Source organism: Anolis sagrei, chromosome Y, assembly GCF_037176765.1.
Source record: "Anolis sagrei isolate rAnoSag1 chromosome Y, rAnoSag1.mat, whole genome shotgun sequence".
NCBI lineage: Eukaryota > Metazoa > Chordata > Lepidosauria > Squamata > Dactyloidae > Anolis > Anolis sagrei.
The window spans coordinates 38,694,215-38,715,855 of NC_090035.1; the positions used below are offsets into that span (position 1 = coordinate 38,694,215).

The following is a 21,641-nucleotide window of genomic DNA, read 5'->3' on the forward strand; positions in this document are numbered from 1 at the left end:
CACTCCAGAGGCGATGCCCGACTGGGGAAAGGGTGTACGAAAGGGAGATGGGGGAAGCGGACAGGAGTACTTTGGCCACATCATGAGGAAAGGTGAAGTCAAGCTGGGCTTTGAGAAGGAATGTAGTAGTAATTTAAGGCAACACAAAGCAAAGTACACATCAGGACAATGTTCCCGCATTCAGCAGGCAGTAATTTAAGGCAACACAAAGCAAAGTACACATCAGGACAATGTTCCCGCATTCAGCAGGGAGTAGTAATTTTAGGCAACACAAAGCAAAGTACACATGGTGATCAATGAGGGCAATGTTCCCGCATTCAGCAGGGAGTAGTAATTTAAGGCAACACAAAGCAAAGTAGTACACATCAGGACAATGTTCCCGCATTCAGCAGGGAATAGTAATTTAAGGCAACACAAAGCAAAGTAGTACACATCAGGACAATGTTCCCGCATTCAGCAGGCAGTGGTAATGTAAGGCAACACAAAGCACAAAGCAAAGTAGTACACATCAGGACAATGTTCCCACATTCAGCAGGCAGTGGTAATGTAAGGCAACACAAAGCACAAAGCAAAGTAGTACACATCAGGACAATGTTCCCGCATTCAGCAGGCAGTGGTAATGTAAGGCAACACAAAGCACAAAGCAAAGTAGTACACATCAGGACAATGTTCCCGCATTCAGCAGGCAGTGGTAATGTAAGGCAACACAAAGCACAAAGCAAAGTAGTACACATCAGGACAATGTTCCCGCATTCAGCAGGCGGTGGTAATGTAAGGCAACACAAAGCACAAAGCAAAGTAGTACACATCAGGACAATGTTCCCGCATTCAGCAGCCAGTGGTAATGTAAGGCAACACAAAGCACAAAGCAAAGTAGTACACATCAGGACAATGTTCCCGCATTCAGCAGGCAGTGATAATTTAAGGCAACACAAAGCACAAAGCAAAGTAGTACACATCAGGACAATGTTCCCGCATTCAACAGGCAGTGGTAATTTAAGGCAACACAGAGCACAAAGCAAAGTAGTACACATCAGGACAATGTTCCCACATTCAGCAGGCAGTGGTAATGTAAGGCAACACAAAGCACAAAGCAAAGTAGTACACATCAGGACAATGTTCCCGCGTTCAGCAGGCAGTGGTAATGTAAGGCAACATAAAGCACAAAGCAAAGTAGTACACATCAGGACAATGTTCCCGCGTTCAGCAGGCAGTGGTAATTTAAGGCAACACAAAGCAACACAAAGCACAAAGCAACTAAGGTGATCTACGGCACAGAGCAAGGTATCTCCGGGTAGCCCAAAACTGGCAAGTTGGCCTTTAAGAAGACCAGCTTTTCCACCGCAAGGGGGTCGAACGAGGTACGTTGGAGGGTGACGACATCTCCTGCCAGGCTGACCTTCTCACTCTGCACGCTAGTTGGTGGGCAGCTGAGAAACTTGCGTGCTACGGTTGAGAGGTCAGGCCATATATTGCTTCGGGAGGACCAGTATGCCAATGGATCGCTGTGTACAATCTCCTGAGGCTCATCAAAGTACCGATTGATGGAGAACTCTGCCGAGTCCATCTTTGCCGCCTGGGCCGACAAAGATGTTCCTTGCCCTGCCATCGAAACGATACTGTCGGTTATGAAATGCTCCACTCTCCTCTTTTTCAGCTGCAGTGCTCTTCCTTCATCCCTGGTAGGTGGCAAGGTGGGACTAATGTTATCGGTGCTGCCGTAACCGCTGGTGTTTTGGGGAGTAACGGCAGAAGGAATTTGCTCTGAGCGTTCCCCCACCCTCCGAGAGTATTCTTCTCTCACGAGCGAGAGAAGTTCGGCCTTCCACTTTGGCAGTTCTTTGGGGCAGACAGAGTCCTTGATGCAAGGGTCGCAGAGTGCTGCCAAAACATGAGTCTTACTCTCCGTCAACGGTAGAAGACGTTTACGGTGGGCAAAATTCAACTTTCTGACCACCTCCTGGGCCTGTGGAGTCAAGGGCCCAGCCATACACTGCAATGTACTTTGTCCACACAGCGACTCCAAATGGCTCTTCAAACGTAAGATGGCTGAGTAGTGCTTTCTGTCCTGAACGTTTTTCGGTGGCCAGTTTGAATGGTTCTAGGATCTCAACCAGCTGAGTGATGGTCATCCACTCCTGGTTGTTGGGGACCAGCTTGTTTATCAGAGCCGCAATTGACAGCGAGACAGCGTGGACTGCCCTCTGTTGCTCCACCATGCGCTCCAACATGATGTAGGTGGAGTTCCAGCGGGTGGGGACATCCTGCAGTAACCGGTGTTGTGGGAGGCACTCCAGGATTTGCCTATCACGCAGCAGTTTTGCGGACTTAGAGCTACGGTGGAAGAAGCCCGCGATTCTGCGGCAGCGCTCAATGAGTTGAGAGACGGCGGTGGCGCTGTTCTCATCGGGCCCCTTGAAGCCATCTTTTACGCAGTTATGCAGCAAGTGCGCCATGCATGTTACGTTTGTGAAGCCGGCACTTTCGACCGCCCGGATCATGTTCCTTCCTGCGTCTGTGACCATGAATCCCGAGTTAGTACCACCGGAATGAGTATGCCGCATCCAGTCTCTCATCATCCCTCGCAAGTACTCAGAAATGGTGTCGGCCCTGTGATCCGTATCGATCACCTCAAGGGACAGGAGTGCCCAACGATGACCCGAGTCTAGGCAACCCTCCATCTCCCACCAGTGAGCGGTCAGGGACAAATAGGAATGCCCTCCTCCCGTGCTCGTCCAGATGTCTGAGGTGAAATGTACATGGACGGGTTGTGACTTGTTCAACAGGGTTCTGAGACGTTGCTTGCATCCCTCGAACAAAGCGGGAATGACTGTTCGAGAGAAAGTTCTGCAACTTGGGATATTGTACCATGGTGCCAGGAGGTGAACAAATCGGCGGAAACCTTCCCGTTCCACCATATGGAAGGGCTGGTGGTCCAGAGCCATCATCTCTCCCAGGCGACGTGTTATTTCCTTCACTGATGGCGGCTTAAATCCAGATCTCACCCTTGTAACTTGCAGGTCCCAAGCATCAATGGTTTTCTGCATGGGGCCTGTTGGTGTGTTTGGAGTGCTCTGTGTACTGCTGCATGTGCTGGCGACTTCAACTGCGTCCAACTTCACATTTGGGTGGTGTCTCTTAATGTGCATCCTTAGCCCTGTTGTGGCAAGATGACTCATATCTTTTCCTCTGCTGACGCTCACACCGCAATGTCTGCAAACTGCCAAAGTGGCCCTCTGATTATGGACGTCGTAATGATCCCAGAGGAGCGATCTCGGCCTACCCCTACTACGCACTTCAGATGTACTCATGCTCGTGTTTGGACTGTCGGTGTTTGTGGAAAGGATTGTTGGTTGTTTCTGTGGCTCGCCCTCCAGCAGCATGCAGTCCTCTTGATCACTAATTCCTGTGGTGGAAGCAGATTCCATATTGTCTTCCTCCCATTCCTCAGACACGTCCGCCTCCTCGCCCTCCTCTTCATAACAAGTAGTATCAGAGGTACTTGGAAGGACATCAGGATCTGAACGTAGAGTCTTTCGAACTGATGAATAAGGAGGAGGTCCTGCCATCTCACAGCTGGTTGAAGCATCTGTGGGTGTTTCAATAACCATCTCGTCGGTTGAATGTTCCCTTCTTGTCAATGTGTCCATCTTCAGTCCCCTGCCTTTCTTAGGTATTCGCGATAGCACGTGGCCCTTGCGACTAGAAAAGCCGGGAAGGAAGCATTTAATCACAATGGTTGGAACTAAACAAATAATGAGCGAGCACTGTATTATATAGCAGTTTGTGTTGGCAAAAGGAGCGCACTGGTTGGAACTACACGAATAATGAGCGAGCACTGTATTATATAGCAGTTTGTGTTGGCAAAAGGAGCGCACTGGAACTACACGAATAATGAGCGAGCACTGTATTATAGCCCTTTGTGTTGGCAAAAGGAGCACACTGGAACTACACAAATAATGAGCGTCGGTTGAATGTTCCCTTCTTGTCAATGTGTCCATCTTCAGTCCCCTGCCTTTCTTAGGTATTCGCGATAGCACGTGGCCCTTGCGACTAGAAAAGCCGGGAAGGAAGCATTTAATCACAATGGTTGGAACTAAACAAATAATGAGCGAACACTGTATTATATAGCATTTTGTGTTGGCAAAGGGAGCGCACTGGTTGGAACTGCACAAATAATGAGAGAGCACTGTATTATAGCACTTTGTGTTGGCAAAAGGAGCGCACAGGTTGGAACTACACAAATGACAAACGCACACACAGGCACACAAAATTCTTCTCTTTTTTAAGGTTATTTTTTGAATTTTTTGAAGAATAAAAGAGAAATATTTATCAGAAATATTTAAAAATGGAAAATTAACCAAAAACTTGCCCTGCTGTGGAGCAAACACAGCCACAGGACAGGGACAAACGCACACACAGGCACACAAGATTCTTCTCTTTTTTTAGATTATTTTTATAATTTTTTGAAGAATTAAAGAAAAATATTTATCAGAAAAAATGGAAAATTAACAAAAATCTTTCCCTGCCCTGTTGTAGGGCGAGAACAATGCAAAAATGAAAGCAAGAAATGAATGCAAGCAATGAATCCCAAGAGCCAAGCCTCCCTCCCGATCCTCCCGTCTTCTCCCTCGCCTTCGCAATGAGCAATGCGGCCACGCGGAGCCGCTTTTAAAGGGCTTCCCAGCCAATCACAATCAGCCACGGTGCTTGGGTGCTTGGGAGCGCCGGATTGGCTCCCAGGGCACCCAGCATCCTCCATCCCTACAATGTCATTTCCGAAACGGGCGGAAGCTCGTAAAAAGGATGGAGGATGCCGTTTCGTTATTGAAAAACCCTTCCGGGTTTGAAAATATATCTTGAAATCATTTTGTAATTGTTAAATATAACGAATATTTAACGAATTACAAAATTAACGAACGAAACCGCCCAGGCCTAATAGATAGATAGATAGATAGATAGATATAGATAGATAGATATTAGGCCTGTAGGTTTCGTTTCGTTAATTCGTTAATTCGTATTAAAATCGTTTTTTTTTCATATCCGAAGCGATATCAAAACAATATTTTTAAACCCGGAAGGGTTTAAAAATATCGAAGCAGCAGCCCCATGTATTTTACGAGCTGAAGCTCCGCTCGTTAATGGCATGGAGGCTGCTGCTGAGTGGTGCTGCAGTGGTGCCTGGGAGCCAATCCGGCGCTCCCAAGCACCCCAGCAGTGCACCATGGCAGAAGCCGGATGGCGCGCGGAGGCCGCTTGTGAGCGCACGCGCCATCCAATGGGCTCTGGCTTCTGCGCCCCCCTCCTCCTCCTCCTCCTCCTCCTCCTCCCAGATGGGAGGAGGAGGAGGAGGAGGAGGAGGAGGAGGGGGGCGCAGGAGCCAGAGCCCATTGGATGGCGCGTGCGCTCACAAGCGGCCTCCGCGCGCCATCCGGCTCCGGTTCCTGCGCCCCCCCTCCTCCTCCTCCTCCTCCTCCTCCTCCCAGGAGGAGGAGGAGGGAGGGCGCAGGAACCGGAGCCGGATGGCGCGCGGAGGCCGCTTGTGAGCGCACGCGCCATCCAAGCGGCCTCCGCGCGCCATCCGGCTCCGGTTCCTGCGCCCCCCTCCTCCTCCTCCTGGGAGGAGGAGGAGGAGGAGGAGGAGGAGGGAGGGCGCAGGAACCGGAGCCGGATGGCGCGCGGAGGCCGCTTGTGAGCGCGCGCGCGCGCCATCCGGCTTGTGTGTCAGTGTATACCATGTTCCAGAAGCATTCTCTCCTGACATTTTGCCCACATCTATGGCAGGCATCCTCAGAGGTCTGTTGGAAACTAATGGTGAGTTATATATCATCTCTCTAATACTATGGAATGTCCAGGGTGGGAGAAAGCCATTGGTGACCATTACTGCAACATTCACACTTAGCCTGTTTGATCAAGAAAAATTTTTTTTCTAAAATGTTTTGTAAATAATAACGAAAATTCGTAAATAACAAAACATTTTTTTGGTAAGTTTTGTAAATATTTTTAATATCGAAACAAAAAAACACCCCAATTAAGAATCGAATTTAGAAACAAATTTTTTCTTGATCAAACAGGCCTAATAGATATGGATAGATTGTACTATATCATAAGCTGTAGTATTTGTTGTTGTACATTAGTTTAGTCGTCTCCGACTCTTCGTGACCTCATGGACCAGCCCACGCCAGAGCTCCCTGTCAGCCGTCACCACCCCCAGCTCCTTCAAGGTTAGTCCAGTCACTTCAAGGATGCCATCCATCCATCTTGCCCTTGGTCGTCCCCTCTTCCTTTTACCTTCCACTTTCCCCAGCATAATTGACTTCTCTAGGTTTTGCTGTCTCCTCATGATGTGGCCAAAGTACTTCAACTTTGTCTCTAGTATCCTTCCCTCCAATGAGCAGCCGGGCTTTATTTCCTGGAGGATGGACTGGTTGGATCTTCTCGCAGTCCAAGGCATTCTCAGAAGTCTCCTCCAACACCACAGTTCAAAAGCATCTGTCTTCCTTCGCTCAGCCTTCCCTAAGGTCCAACTCTCACATCCGTAGGTTACTACAGGGAATACCATGGCTTTGACTAGGCGGATCTTTGTTGCCCATGTGATGTCTCTACTCTACTATTTTATCGAGATTGGACATTGCTCTCCTCCCAAGAAGTAAGCGTCTTCTGATTTCCTGGCCACAGTCTGCATCTGTAGTAATCTTTGCACCTAGAAATACAAAGTCTGTCATGGCCTCCACACTTTCTCCCTCTATTTTCCAGTTGTCAATCATTCTTGTTGCCATAATCTTGGTTTTTTTTATGTTTAGCTGCAACCCAGCTTTTGCGTTTTCTTCTTTCATCTTGATTAGAAGGCTCCTCAGCTCCTCCTCGCTTTCAGCCATCAGAGTGGTGTCATCTGCATATCTGAGGTTGTTAATGTTTCTTCCAGCAATTTTCACCCCAGCTTTGCATTCATCAAGCCCCGCACATCGCATGATGTGTTCTGCATACAAGTTAAAAAGGTTGGGTGAGAGTATGCAGCCTTGCCGTACGCCTTTCCCAATCTTGAACCAGTCTGTTGTTCCGTGGTCAGTTCTTACTGTTGCTACTTGGTCCTTGTACAGATTCTTCGGGAGAGAGTTGTAGTATATAAGATACTATTTAAAGGAGGGAAGGGAGAGTGGGTTGGTGGGCTGCGTATGCGCCATAGAACCCCTTCACCTCAACATCTTCAGTGGCAGCGCAACCTAAAAAGGCGGTCCGCCATTCTGTGCATTATATATTATATTATATTATATTACGGGTTCTTATACCCCGCCCTTCTCATCCCGGAGGGGACTCAGGGCGGCTTACAGAAGCAAGGCACAATTTGATGCCAGCATCACAGAACAATCAAACACAAAATTATTGCAGATTCACAGTTAACAACAATTCATGCATTATACCAATAAAATCAATAAAACCAACAAAACCAATACAAACCCAATTCCTCCTCCCACACGGTCAGCGTTTGCTAACTCATAGTTCTCATTTTTCGATTCCACTTCTTCAATCCTGCTGGTCTTACTCGTCTGATTGTCTTATTTAATTTACAATAATATATATGGGTTCCTGAGTGAAATGTATATAACAAAAATACCACTTGTATAACATAAACAATGATATAATTCAACAACAGTATATAAACATGCTGCACTGTTAACCTCACAACGACAACAAACAGTATGGTGCAAACCTTTAGTACAGTCGTATTTTCTTATAAGTAGCTTGAGTAACAGCCTACCACAATTCAACAACAATATATATACATGCTGCACTGTTAACCCCACAGCGACAACAAACAATGTGGTGCAAACTTTTAGTACAGTCGTGTCTTCTTATAAGTAGCTTGTGGGACAGCCGACCACGACCGGTTTCGGCCTACCTCAGGCCTTCCTCTGGTGGACTGTAAGTGTACAAATCAACGTTTTACTACAGTAGCATACATATAGAACATCTGTATCATTAAACATCATAGGTTACAATACACTTTAGTACTTCCAAAAGTTATACACTTGAACAATAATACATTTGATAATACATTTAAATACTTACAAAATTATGCACATGAAAGTATGTTCTCCACGGGAGATACAAATCTTTTTGGGTTGGTATCTATACAAAAGGAACGTAATGTGGCTGTAAGTTTTGTAAATTATTAAGTTAAGAATGGTTATATTGTAGAAATATTCCAGTATTTACACTTAAGAGAGGGTACTCACGAGATACTCTGCTTTGAGTTTAGTTCTGGCTGCGAGTATGGGAAAGGTCTTTGGTATTCCTCCATTTAAAGGGGAAGAACTACTTCAGGTGAAGCTCAGTTAAAGCCATAGGAGCAAGGGTTGTGAACAGCAACCACCAGATGGCACTGTGGGTGCTCTCCATGTAATTAAGAAGGAATGCATAGTACAGTAAAGGTCCAGAAATTATGTGTAACAATTGTACAAATTTGTTTCATTCAAACCATGTGGGTATTCTGTCATTAATCTAAAAATCCAGTATGCTTCTCTCCGTAGAAGTTTGTTGTGGAAATCAATTTGTTGGGAATGAGTGACCATTTCAAGGATATGGAACTTAAAGTGTTCTGGGCTATGGTGTAAATCATCAAAGTGTTTGTAGAGTATAGACTCCCTGGAATGGTTTCTGATTTTACTCCTATGTTCAATAATCCTAGATCTTATCTCTCTGCAAGTTTGACCCACATAGGAAAGATTGCAACTACAAATGAGTAAATAAACTAATCCCTTTGAGGTGCAGGTCGCAAAATGGGAAAATTTGAACTCAAATGATAGATGTGGATGTACGAGAATTTTAGTTTCCACCAGTAGCGAACAAACTGAACAGTTTATATGGAAACCGGCAGACAAGGGTGGGGCCATAGTATTAATGAATCGCATTGATTACATGAATGAGATCCACAGACAACTGTCAGTAAGAGAACATTATCTCAATATAGAACAAGATCCCACACACCATATCCAGTCTATCATTAAAACAGTAACATTAGAAGGGCTTTCGCTTGGTTATATATCAGAGGATGTATACAAGTTTTTGCATACTCCATGTCCAAGAACTCCTGTATTGTATACTCTTCCTAAAATACACGGACTTCCGGTTGGGTTACTGAGGAGAGCAGACGCACTTGAGGGGAGCTCCGCATGACAACAGTAAGCTAACTTAAACAGACCTAAATGCCTTTCCTTTCAACAAAATAATTTGAATGCTGGACTAGACCAAACACACTGTGTTGCTGATAAGCTAATAAGCCCGGTGGCAACAACATGAGGAGAAAGAAACGCCTGAGAGAAGCAGAAAATAATACTCCCCTGTCAGCTCCTACACCCAAACAAAAGAGAATCTCTGACTTCTCCTTCTTTCCCTCTTTCCTTCCTTTCTTCTTTTTCTTTCCCTATCTCTTATCTTTCTTCCGTCTCTACCTGTTTCTTTCCTCTCTTTCTTTGCTCTTTGGTTACATCTTTCCTTCCCTATCTTTTGTTCCTTCTCTCCTTTCTTGCTTCTCTTTCTTTCTTTCCTTCTTTCCCTCCCTGCTTCTCTCCTTCCTTCCCATTTTCCCTCCTCTTGTTACTTCTTGACTGTCCCTTCCATTTAATATTGTATTTATCTCTTAGAAAGAAGGAAAGGAAGAAGGAAGGAAGGAGGGACAGGAAGGAAGGAAAAGAGAGGCAGGAAGGGAGTGAGGCAGGAAGGAGGGGATGAAGAAAGAAGGGAGGGAAGGAAATGAGGGGGAAGGTAATGAAAGGGAAAGAAGGAGAAAAGGGAGGGAGGAAAAGAAGGAAATGAAGAAGGAAGGAGGGTTAGGAAGGAAGGAAAAGGAAGGGAGGGAGGGAAAGAAGGGAAGGAAGGGGAAAAAAGGAGGGACAGGAAGGGAGGAAGGAAGGAGAGAGAGAAAGGAGGGAGATGAAGGAAGGAGGGAGGGAAGGAAATGAAGGGAAAGGAAATGAAGAAAGGGAAAGGAGGAAAAGGAGGGAGGTAAAGAAGGAAAGGAAGAAGGGACAGGAAGGAAGGAAATGGGGAGGGAGGGAGGGAGGGAGGAGAAGGAAGGAAGGAGGAAGGAAGGAGGGGAAGAAAGGAGGGAGGGAAGGAAATGAAGCAAGGGAAAGAAGGAGGAAGGAAAAGAAGTAAAAGGAAGGATGGATAGGAAGGAAGGGAAGGAGGGAAAGAAGGAAAGGAAGGAGAAGGAAGGAAGAAAAGGAAAGGAAGGAAGGAAGGAAAGGGAGGAAAGAAGGGGAGGGAGGGAGAGAAGAAAGTCCTTCATTCAAGCACCGTGGACCTTCCTCCTCCCCCTCCCCCCTCCTTGTGTGGATGCTCCGTGGATGCTCCGTTGCTGCTCCTTTCCCAGCAGGCTTTGAGGCGGCGTGCGACGCGGCGGGACTTGGAGTGGGCGGGGTTTCGGCTTTGGGGAGGAGGAGTGAAGGAGCATGGAGGATGGGGGCGTGGCCTGTCCCCCTCCTCTCCCCCCCCCCCCCGCCTTTCCGTTCCCTTCCCAGCACTCGCCTCTTTTGCTGCTCTCTCCTCCCATCGGCTGGGGCTTTTTTTCCTGCTGAGGGAAGGCTGCATGGGCAAAGGGCTCCACGTAAGCTAACTTGGGCTCTCCGGCTTTGCGTGGCGAGGGAGGATGGGGGCAGGGCTTCGTGGAGGGAGCGTTGGCCGGCAAGCCATGTGCGCGCGCACGGGGGAACTGGCGGCTGGCTGCCATTGCGCATGCTCAGTTGTTTTGTCGTTTTGTGGATGTGTTGTTTTGTTGTTCTTAATTCTGATTCTGTTTGTTTGTACCTAGTGGGTTAAGGAAGGTGCATGGGAATTTTGGTTGATTTCTGTTGGGGGGGTTTTTGAGTTTTGCTTCCTCGTAGGACGCCACTTCGGATTTTATATATATAGATAGCAAACTCCTCAAAACTGGTACTTTCACCTAAAAAAGTCTGCTTAACAGTTTGCCACTACAGAGGAATGCTTCCCCCTGGAACAACATCTACCACTCTAGAAGACATCTGCAACATTTGCTGAAAAGAGAAGTGAAACAAATCGATCTCCACTCTGTAGAAACACTGAGCTCTGACTACCATCATACAAGGGTGCTACTAAGCTTCTCCTCAGAACATATACCTTCACTACTGCTGCGCTTAAGATCTAATCTTGCATCAAAAGGCCTCTTCCCAAGCCGAGTGTTTCTCAATAACAGGATTCTTCCCCTCATCTCCAGAGTCAAACACTCTCAGCAGAGCACAGGAAGCTTAAAGGGATACACTCCTGAGATGCAGCCCCTTCATTTGGAAAAACCCTCTAAGGACTACTCTATGGATATTGAAAACCATGATCCTGAAACTGCAGATCTAATTACCCTGGACTACGAGACCCCAGGGAACCATGTTGAGCTGTCCAACCCCAGTGCCAATTCTCCACCTAGAATCTTTACAACAGCATCAATCGAAACCCCAACCAAACCCCACTCCATCAGTGACAATGCACCTTCTAAATCCACTACCTGCCTAATCGAGGTAAGCCTGGAAACGGGTCCTGCCAACAACATACTGATGCTGAATAAGGAGGAGAACGAGGCCGCCACCTTGACCCCAGTACAGTGCCTGGTACCAGAACTGCCAACGCTAAAACAGAACAAACCTATTACGGAAGAACAGCCTCATCGACAACACTCCGAAAAGAAAAGAGACCCCTACAACAACTGTGTGTTCACTGGGGACATTGGTGGCATCACACAAGTTGCAGATATAAATTGACTATCAGAACCTCCACCGCTTACACCACCAGGCAAGAATAAACTCAGCATTCTGACATGGAATATTGCAGGGTGGAAGTCCTCCATAAAAGATCCCTCTTTCCTAGACTACCTAGCCCAGCACCATATCATATTAATGCAGGAAACCTGGGCAGTAGATTATATATCAAGTAATGGATTCCAAGCCTACTCAACAAAGGCAGAACCCCCAAATAGATATGGGAGAGTCAAAGGAGGTTTAACAATCCTAATCTCCAACAAGCTATGGGTAAAGGTAACATCTCTTCCCCCGCTAATGTCAAATGTCATGGCCATCTTAATCCAACTTACTAACCACAAAGTGCTGATAATAAATGCCTACATACCCCCTATGAGGAAGAAAGCCCAAGTTAAAGCTGCATGGATGGAGCTAGAATCCTACGTTGAGGACCTTATAATGCAGAATCCTGATGCATCTATAGTGTTGGGAGGCGATCTTAACACAAGGATGGGCCCAGATGACCTCTCTCTCTATAAGCAGCAGAACTGCCCACCACCAGCCTGTGAGGATGAAGAACCCCTTCTGCCCCGCTGGTCCAAAGACCAGAAATCGAATTTTGCAGGCCTATGCTTAACCAGAACAACATATAGGCTAAATCTTCACATCTTAAATGGGGCGCTGAAAGGAGATTATCCAGGTGAATTCACCTTCCTCTCAAGTGAAAAAACTAGCACTATTGACTATATAGCAATCTCTAGGGATTTTATCCCCTATGCTAAAACTCTTAAAGTTATGTCTAAACCCGAGAGTGATCATTTTCCAGTTCTGCTTCAATTACATCTTCCCCCCCAGGAAATCCATTTAACGGAATCCTATAAATCTTCGATACAGCCTACAGAAGGATCCTATAAGTGAGCCAAGTGGACCCCACACATGAATCAAAGAATAACAGACCTGCTGGCGACAGAGCGGCTTACAAGCCTCCGCACTTCTCTGATCTCTGCAGAAACTCTCAATGTACTCATGGAAACCTACAGAAACATTGTCGAAGAGCTCCAAATTCAGTTACGCCAGGGCAATAATACAGAGGGGACACAGCTACTTCAGCAACCATATCAACAGTCACAAACATGGTTTGACAAGGAATGTCTCTCTGCTAAAAACGCCCTCTCCACTGTTTATCAGAGCTATAAACTCAATCCTACCCCAATGGCTGCAGAAGATCTCCTGCTGTAAAAGAGACAATACAAACAACTACTAACACGCAAGAAGAGAGAGGCTATGAAAAACAACTGGGATCGGCTCATACAAGCTGTTAAGGCAAAGGACACAACCACCTTCTGGCGCATTACATCTAACATACGAAGCTGGGACCGAACTGCAGTTGACTCCCAAATCCTGCCAGCAAGATGGGAAGTATACTTTCAAGAGCTATACAGGGACACCTATTCAGACAATGCGGGCACAAATTCTTGCTCTAATACATCAATGGAAAACCTCCCTATCTGGCCACCTGTGACCACTGCAGAAATAGAGAGACTAGTAGCCCAACTAAAAGCGGGAAAGGCACCAGGAGAGGATGCAATCCCACCCGAGGTCATTAAGAACAATTTGGATTTCTGGGCCCCTATCCTAGCATCTTTATTTACCTGTATTGATAAATATGGCCAAATTCCTAAGGATTGGGGGCTGGCAATTATTGTACCAATATACAAAAGAAAAGGGAGGCAGGACGATTCAGCAAACTACAGGCCCATTAGCCTCCTTAATACCATTAGTAAAATATACACAAGTCATCTGTATTGGAAATTGTTGGACTGGATGGAACAAGAAAACATGCTTGCGGAGGAGCAAGCCGGCTTCAGGGAAGGTCGGTCCACCATTGACCAGTGCATAGTTTTACAGCATCTTATAGAAAAATATACCTCCCAGAGAACATCTTCCCTCTATGCTGCATTCATAGATTTTAGAGCAGCTTTTGACTCTATCTCTCGTATCAAATTATGGGAAAAACTTGGGTCCACCTCAATAGATAGACGACTATTGCAATTAATTCGCATACTACATGAAGGGACCATATTGAAAATAAGATGTACCTCTCAAGGTCATCTAACTAAGGCCATTGAAACTGAGAAAGGTGTCAAGCAGGGATGTACTTTGGCTCCACTTCTATTTAACTTTTATATCAACTCCTTTACAACTTGGACTACCACCCGCCAAAACTGGCAGGAAGACACGTGTCTACCCTGCTTTACGCAGACAATGCAGTGATACTATCCAGAACTCAAGTAGGCCTGAAAAGAGCCTTGAGAGCCTTAACAAAATATTGTAATGAAAAACAGCTTCATCTTAATTATAAAAAAAACCAAAATTATGGTATTTGCGAAACGACCCAAGCATCATACCTGGAGACTAGATGGACACAATATTGAACAGGTCTCCAGCTTTAAATACCTGGGAGTATTCTATCACTGCACAGGAAACAAGAAATGTGGATTACGTAGCAGAGGCAGCACAAAAGAGCTCATATGCTATCCTAAAGTTCCTCAAAACGGGAGGAGGCCACTACATACCAGCTGCACTTAAGCTCTTTGAGGCAAAATCCATAGCACAAATGATGTATGGAGCCCAACTTGGTCCCTTCACAAACTATGCCCCTCTGGAGCAAGTACAATCAAAATTTCTAAGATCGGCGATGCAGGTCCCCAGATGTTTCTCAAACGCCACCCTGCGATTAGAGACAGGCCTTGTGAGAGTGGAGGCGAGAGTGTGGACAGCCACCCTCAATTACTGGCTGCATCTGTCTTTCTCAACATGTGGCCTTGCCCCATTAACTCTGAGAGATGAATTTCAGTCTACATGGAATAAGGCAGTGGCAATCAAAATCGCAACTCTAGGCTTCTCTCAAGGAAAACTGCTAGGTATGGGATGGGAACAAGCCAAGGATCTTATTAGACAACGGATCCTGGATACAGAGCGACAATCAGACTTAGCCTGCTCTCCAGCATTCACCAGTAGCGAAGATAACAGATATCTCATCGCTCCCATGCCTTACTTAGCTAACCTGGAGGTGCCTAAACACCGAAGAGCTTTCACTTTGGCAAGATGCCATGCCCTTCCATCGGCAGTACTGGAGGGGAGGTACCGGAAGACCCCTGCCCAGGAGATACTATGCCCGTGTGAGTCTGTCTACATCGAAACAACTGAACATGTGCTTCTCCAATGTGTGTTATATAGAGACATTAGAGCTAATTTCATCACTCCATGGCTTTTAAAACATCCAGGGCGCACTGAAAGATATTACACCTCCCTGTTGCTCTCAGACTCTTGCTCTGCAACAACCTACAGTGTTGCCAAGTTCTGTGCAGCAGCAATTAACATTAGACGGCTGATGACCGACTCCACCAGGCAACTTCCTGCTGGGAATATAGATAGAATGATTTGTAATAACTGAAATGCTGTAAATGCTCCCCTCTCATCCCTTTTATAGCTTCCCAGTCGTCTGATATTTGTTATTAGCCGCCCCCTATTTTAGATTCATACATGCACTTTAAACTGTAAGTTTAGTCTGTTTTATCTTTTTAATTTGTCTCTTTTATAACATGTTTTTAATCTGCTTTTATACCTGATCTACTTGGGAACTGCGATTCCCTTCCTTGGGCACCGATGCCCCATTCTGTACTGTGCTGGTCAAAGACCGTAATAAATCATTGATTGATTGATATTCCTAAAATACACAAGAATGTCAGGCCAGTTCCTGGCCGTCCTATTGTATCTGGATCAGGCTCTGTTCTGGAACCACTCGCCAAATTTGTGGACTATTATTTACAACCCTTTGTTAAACAGACTTCATCCTATGTCAAAGACACTAAACACTTTATCAATATTATTGAACCATTGGTGATCCCACCGGATGCGGTTCTAATGTCCGTAGATGTAACATCATTGTACACCAACATTCCCATAGAGGAGGCACGTAGTATTTGTGAATCTACCTTGAACAGGAGGTCTAATTGTCACCCGCCCACTTTCTTCTTGCTGGATCTCCTTGACATTATTCTTGAAAAAAATTATTTCAAATTTGATCAAAAATATTATTTTCAAGTACAAGGAGTAGCCATGGGCAGCCCTGTCGCGCCTTCTATAGCAAATTTATTTATGGACAATTTGGAGAACAACACAATTCTGAACCATATGAATAATCCTGTAGCACACAGTATCCTTAAATACTGTAGATTTATTGATGACATCTTTATCATTGTTAATACACACCATGGGCAGTCACTTTATTATCTTGGATTAACACTATTCACCTCAACATTAAGTTTACAGGCAATATCAGCTCCACATCCCTTGTGTTTCTAGATGTCTTGGGCATAAAAAACAATGACCGTTTGAGAGTAAAAAACCACCATAAAACCACTGACAGAAACTCTTTGTTGCATTACAATAGTTACCACCACTGGGCCTTAAAAAACAACTTGTCTTATACACAGATGCTCAGAATTAGGCGTAACTCCTCAACCCCCCAAGATTTCAATGATGAGGTTGAAGTGACTAAACATCAGTTTAGAAACAGAGGATATCCTGAACACATCATACAATCATCGTTTTCAAAAGTTGCCAATACCCCTAGATCTAAACTTTTAAAGGACACAACCAGACCTGAAGTTGATAGATTGATATGGCCACTCACTCTTACAAACATGTCTAATCTGGCCATTAGAACAGTCAGGAAATACTGGAATCTTATTAGAGACATCCCGGGATGCCAGAAACCCCCATTGATAGCACACAAAAGGACTCGAAATATTGGTGACATATTAGTACACTCAGATGTAACCCACAGAACCCCGTCCCCTAGGTCAGTTTTGGTCGGCAACTACCGTTGTGGACACTGTTCAGTTTGTTCGCTACTGGTGGAAACTAAAATTCTCGTACATCCACATCTATCATTTGAGTTCAAATTTTCCCATTTTGCGACCTGCACCTCAAAGGGATTAGTTTATTTACTCATTTGTAGTTGCAATCTTTCCTATGTGGGTCAAACTCACAGAGAGATAAGATCTAGGATTATTGAACATAGGAGTAAAATCAGAAACCATTCCAGGGAGTCTATACTCTACAAACACTTTGATGATTTACACCATAGCCCAGAACACTTTAAGTTCCATATCCTTGAAATGGTCACTCATTCCCAACAAACTGATTTCCACAACAAACTTCTACGGAGAGAAGCATACTGGATTTTTAGATTAATGACAGAATACCCACATGGTTTGAATGAAACAAATTTGTACAATTGTTACACATAATTTCTGGACCTTTACTGTACTATGCATTCCTTCTTAATTACATGGAGAGCACCCACAGTGCCATCTGGTGGTTGCTATTCACAACCCTTGCTCCTATGGCTTTAACTGAGCTTCACCTGAAGTAGTTCTTCCCCTTTAAATGGAGGAATACCAAAGACCTTTCCCATACTCGCAGCCAGAACTAAACTCAAAGCAGAGTATCTCGTGAGTACCCTCTCTTAAGTGTAAATACTGGAATATTTCTACAATATAACCATTCTTAACTTAATAATTTACAAAACTTACAGCCACATTACGTTCCTTTTGTATAGATACCAACCCAAAAAGATTTGTATCTCCCGTGGAGAACATACTTTCATGTGCATAATTTTGTAAGTATTTAAATGTATTATCAAATGTATTATTGTTCAAGTGTATAACTTTTGGAAGTACTAAAGTGTATTGTAACCTATGATGTTTAATGATACAGATGTTCTATATGTATGCTACTGTAGTAAAACGTTGATTTGTACACTTACAGTCCACCAGAGGAAGGCCTGAGGTAGGCCGAAACCGGTCGTGGTCAGCTGTCCCACAAGCTACTTATAAGAAGACACGACTGTACTAAAAGTTTGCACCATACTGTTTGTTGTCGTTGTGAGGTTAACAGTGCAGCATGTTTATATACTGTTGTCTTATTTAATTGCCAGATTGCCCGAAGGCCTGGTCCCAAAGCCACGTCTTCACCCTCCTCCTAAAGGAGAGGAGGGATGATGGTGCCATGATTTCCCCCGGGAGTGAGTTCCACAGGTAAGGGCCACCACTGAGAAGGCTCTGCTCCTCGTCCCCACCAGCCTCACTTGTGACAGTGGTGGGATGGAGAGCAGTGCCTCCCCATCTGATCTCAAACTCCGTGGTGGGACGTAGAGGGAGATACGTTCGGACAGATACACTGGACCGGAACCCTGCGGCCATGGATCCTTTCCATTAAAGAGCGGGAAGGGAGGGGTGAGTGGGTTGGTAATGGACGCATGCGCCTTGGAGGCCCTTTTTTTCTGAAGGGACGGGCCAGTTTGGGCACGCATGCGCTCAGTGTTCTTCTCGTCCTTAGAGCGGAAAGGGTTTTTTACTTACCTCAGAGGCGGCGCAAAACGGAAAGGGGCTATCCGCGCATGCGCGCTTGCCGCCTCCCCCCTTCTCCTCAGAGTCGGCGCAGAGCCGGGGCGGGAGAGGCCGCTCCTCTTCTTTCTCCTGGCGGGCGATGGGTTCGAAGAAGGACTCGGAATCGCCGCGCTCGACTACCCTCCCCACCGCCGCTCCCCCTTCGCCGCCACCTCCGCCGGCCAAATGCCCCGGAAGCGGTGGAGGCGGTAGCGCCAGGCGCCGCCGCCTCCTCCGCCTCCTCAGCTTCCAGAGCGTCTTCTCGGCCGCCGCCTCCGCTGCCTCGTCGGGGCCTGGAGTCCGGCGGAGGAATAAGGCCAAGGCCAGGCAGGAGGAAGAGGACGAGGCGGCCAAGAAGGCGGCTGAGGAAGGCCCACCGCCGCCGCCCCCTGCCCCGGAAGAAGAGGCCTCCGCCGCTGCATCTTTGGCCTGCGAGGTCTCTGAGGAAGCGGAGGAGGAGGAAGAGGATGGGAACGGCGACGGCAATGGCAGCGCCCCTCCGTCGCCGCCTCCCTCGGAGCTGGAGTGCCCCTTGTGCCTGGTGCGGCAGCCCTCGGGGAACGCGCCGCGCCTGCTCTCCTGTCCGCACCGCTCCTGCCGCGCCTGCCTCCGCCAGTACCTCCGCATCGAGATCACCGAGTCGCGCGTCCACATCAGCTGCCCCGAGTGCGCCGAGCGCCTCGACCCCGCCGACATCCGGCACCTCCTGAGGGACTCACCGCAGCTGGTGGCCAAGTACGAGGAGTTCCTCCTCCGCCGGTGCCTCGCCTCCGATCCCGACTGCCGGTGGTGCCCGGCCCCGGACTGCGGGTGAGAGGGAGGGAGGGAGGGGAGAAGGGTGCGAAGAGAAGGGCATGGAACGGGCAGGGGCAAACGACAACTCCCAGGATTCCATAGCATTGAGCCTTGGCCGTTAAAGTGGTGCCATACTACATTTATTCTACAATGTAGAGAAGACATGGGCAAACTTTGGCCTTCGAGGTGTTTTGGACTCCAACTCCCACCATTCCTAACAGCCTCAGGCCCTTTCCTTTTCCGCTTAAGCGGCTGAGGGGGAAAACGTTTGGAATTGTGGGAGTTGGAGTCCAAAACACCTGAAAGGAGGGCCGATGGAAGGCAGGAAGGGAGGGAGAATGGGGAAGAAGGGAAGGGAAGGGGGAAGAATACAGGAAAGAAGAATGGAGGGAGACTGGGGAAGAAGGGAAGAAAAGGTGGGGAAAGGATACAAGAAGAAGGGAAAGAAGGAAGAAGGGAGCGAGAATGGGGAAGAAGGGAAGGTGGGGAAAAATACAGGAAAGAAGAAGGGAGGAAGAATGGGCAAGAAAAGAAAGTGGGGAAGAATACAGGAAGGAAGAAGGGGAAGGGAAGGTGGGGAAGAATACGGGAAAGACGGAAGAATGGAAAGAGAGAATATAGAAGGAAGGAAGAATTATGATGATGATACTTTTTTATGCCTCGCTCTATCTCCCCAAAGGAGACTCAAAGCAGTTTGACATAAAAGCATGAGCGTACCATTTAAAATATACATTTTTAAAATAAACTTCGAAAGGGAGTTAAACACAGCCTTAAAATGTTCACAGTTAAAATCAGGCATTGTTATTGTTATCATGTCACAGCAATTTCCTTGTATTCTGCACAATTAGCATACATATTGTGATTGCCTCACAATGTCATAAAGAAGGGGTCCACAAACTTTTTAAACAGAGGGCCAGGTCGCAGTCTCTCAAACTGTTGGAGGACCGGATTATAATTTGAAAAAAATATGAATGAATTCCTATGCACACTGCACATAACTTATTTGTGCAGTTTTGTACACTTAAAACAATGCAAAAGTTAAAATAAAGAACAATTTCAACAAATATAAAATTATTAGCATTTCAATGGGAAGTGTAGGCCTGCTTTTGGCTGATGAGATAGGACTGCTGTTATTGTTGTGTGCTTTCAAGTCATTTCAGACTTAGGTTGACCCTGAGCAAGGGCCGGGTAAATGACCTTGGAGGGTTGCATCTGGCCCTTGGGCCTTAGTTTGAGGACCCCTGTCCTAAAGAATCTATAGTACTGTAATGCCTAAAGGAAATGACAGTTTTTTATTTATCGTGTCAGGCAACCAAACAGTTGTATTATATTTTTGGCAGAACAAACAAACAAACATACAAAAGACACAGAGTTTGCAAGCTTGGTAGTTGATTAAATGTCCTTTGACCAGTATCTGGCCACTTGGAGTGCTTCTGGTGTTGCCGCAAGAAGGTCCTCCATTGTGCATGTAGCAGGGCTCAGGTTGCATTGCAGCAGGTGGTCTGTAGTTTGCTCTTCTCCACACTCGCATGTTGTGGATTCCACTTTGTAGCCCCATTTCTGAAGGTTGACTCTGCATCTTGTGGAGCCAGAGCGCAGTCTGTTCAGCACCTTCCATGTTGCCCAGTTTTCTGTGCGCCCAGGGGGGAGTCTCTCATTGGGTATCAGCCATTGATTGAGGCTCTGGTGTTCCAGCGAGTGTCTCTGTAGATCTTAGAAAACTATTTCTTGATTTAAGTCATTGACGTGCTGGCTGATGCCCAAACAAGGGATGAGCTGGAGATGTATCTGCCTTGGTCCTTTCACTATTGGTTGCTACTCCCCGGTGGATGTCAGGTGGTGCAATACCGGCTAAGCAGTGTAATTTCTCCAGTGGTGTAGGGTGCAGACACCCCGTGATAATGCAGCATGTCTCATTAAGAGCCACATCCACTGTTTTAGTGTGGTGAGATGTGTTCCACATTGGGCATGCATACTCAGCAGCAGAGTAGCATAGCACAGTGGCGGATGTCTTCACTGTATCTGGTTGTGATCCCCATGTTGTGCCAGTAAGCTTTCATATGATATTGTTTCTAGCACCCACTTTTTGCTTGATATTCAGGCAGTGCTTCTTGTAGGTCTGGGCACGGTCCAGAGTGACTCCCAGGTATTTGGATGTGCTGCAATACTCCAGTGGGATTCCTTCCCAGGTTATCCTCAGAGCTTGGGATGCTTGTCTGTTCTTGAGCACATGTCTGTGTTTTAGATGGATTAGGGATCAGCTGGTTTTCCCTGTAGTAGGCAGTAAGAGTACCTAGAGCTTCGGAGAGCTTCTGTTCAACCATCTCAAAGCTCCCTGCTTGAGCAGTAATGGCATGATCATCAGCATAGATGAAGCTCTCTGTCCCTTCTGGCAGTGGCTGGTCATTTGTGTAGATGTTGAACATGGATGGAGCAAGCATGCTTCCCTGGGGCAGACCATTCTTCTGTTTCCGCCATCTATTTCTCTGGCCCTGGAACTCAACAAAAAAGCTCCTGTTTTGTAGCAGGTTTCCTATGAGGCAGGTGAGGTGGTAGTCCTTTGTGATATTATACATTTTTCTCAGGAGGAGGCAGTGGTTCACAGTATCATAAACTGCGGACAGGTCTATGAAGACAGCTC

General features: G+C 46.4%; 1 protein-coding gene across 2 annotated transcripts in view; it reads left to right on the top strand.

Annotated features, from left to right (window-relative positions):
* The first annotated feature begins 18,207 nt into the window (after positions 1 to 18,207).
* LOC137095230 (E3 ubiquitin-protein ligase RNF19B-like) overlaps positions 18,208 to 21,641 on the top strand; it is a 131,210-nt gene continuing 127,776 nt past the window's right edge. The window contains exon 1 of one of the 2 annotated variants that reach the window (XM_067461660.1): positions 18,208 to 19,015. In XM_067461660.1, coding sequence (XP_067317761.1) covers positions 18,306 to 19,015 — 710 coding nt within the window. In that variant the 5' untranslated portion in view covers positions 18,208 to 18,305. The remainder of the gene's footprint in view (positions 19,016 to 21,641) is intronic. The other variant, XM_067461659.1, reaches the window with a different exon arrangement.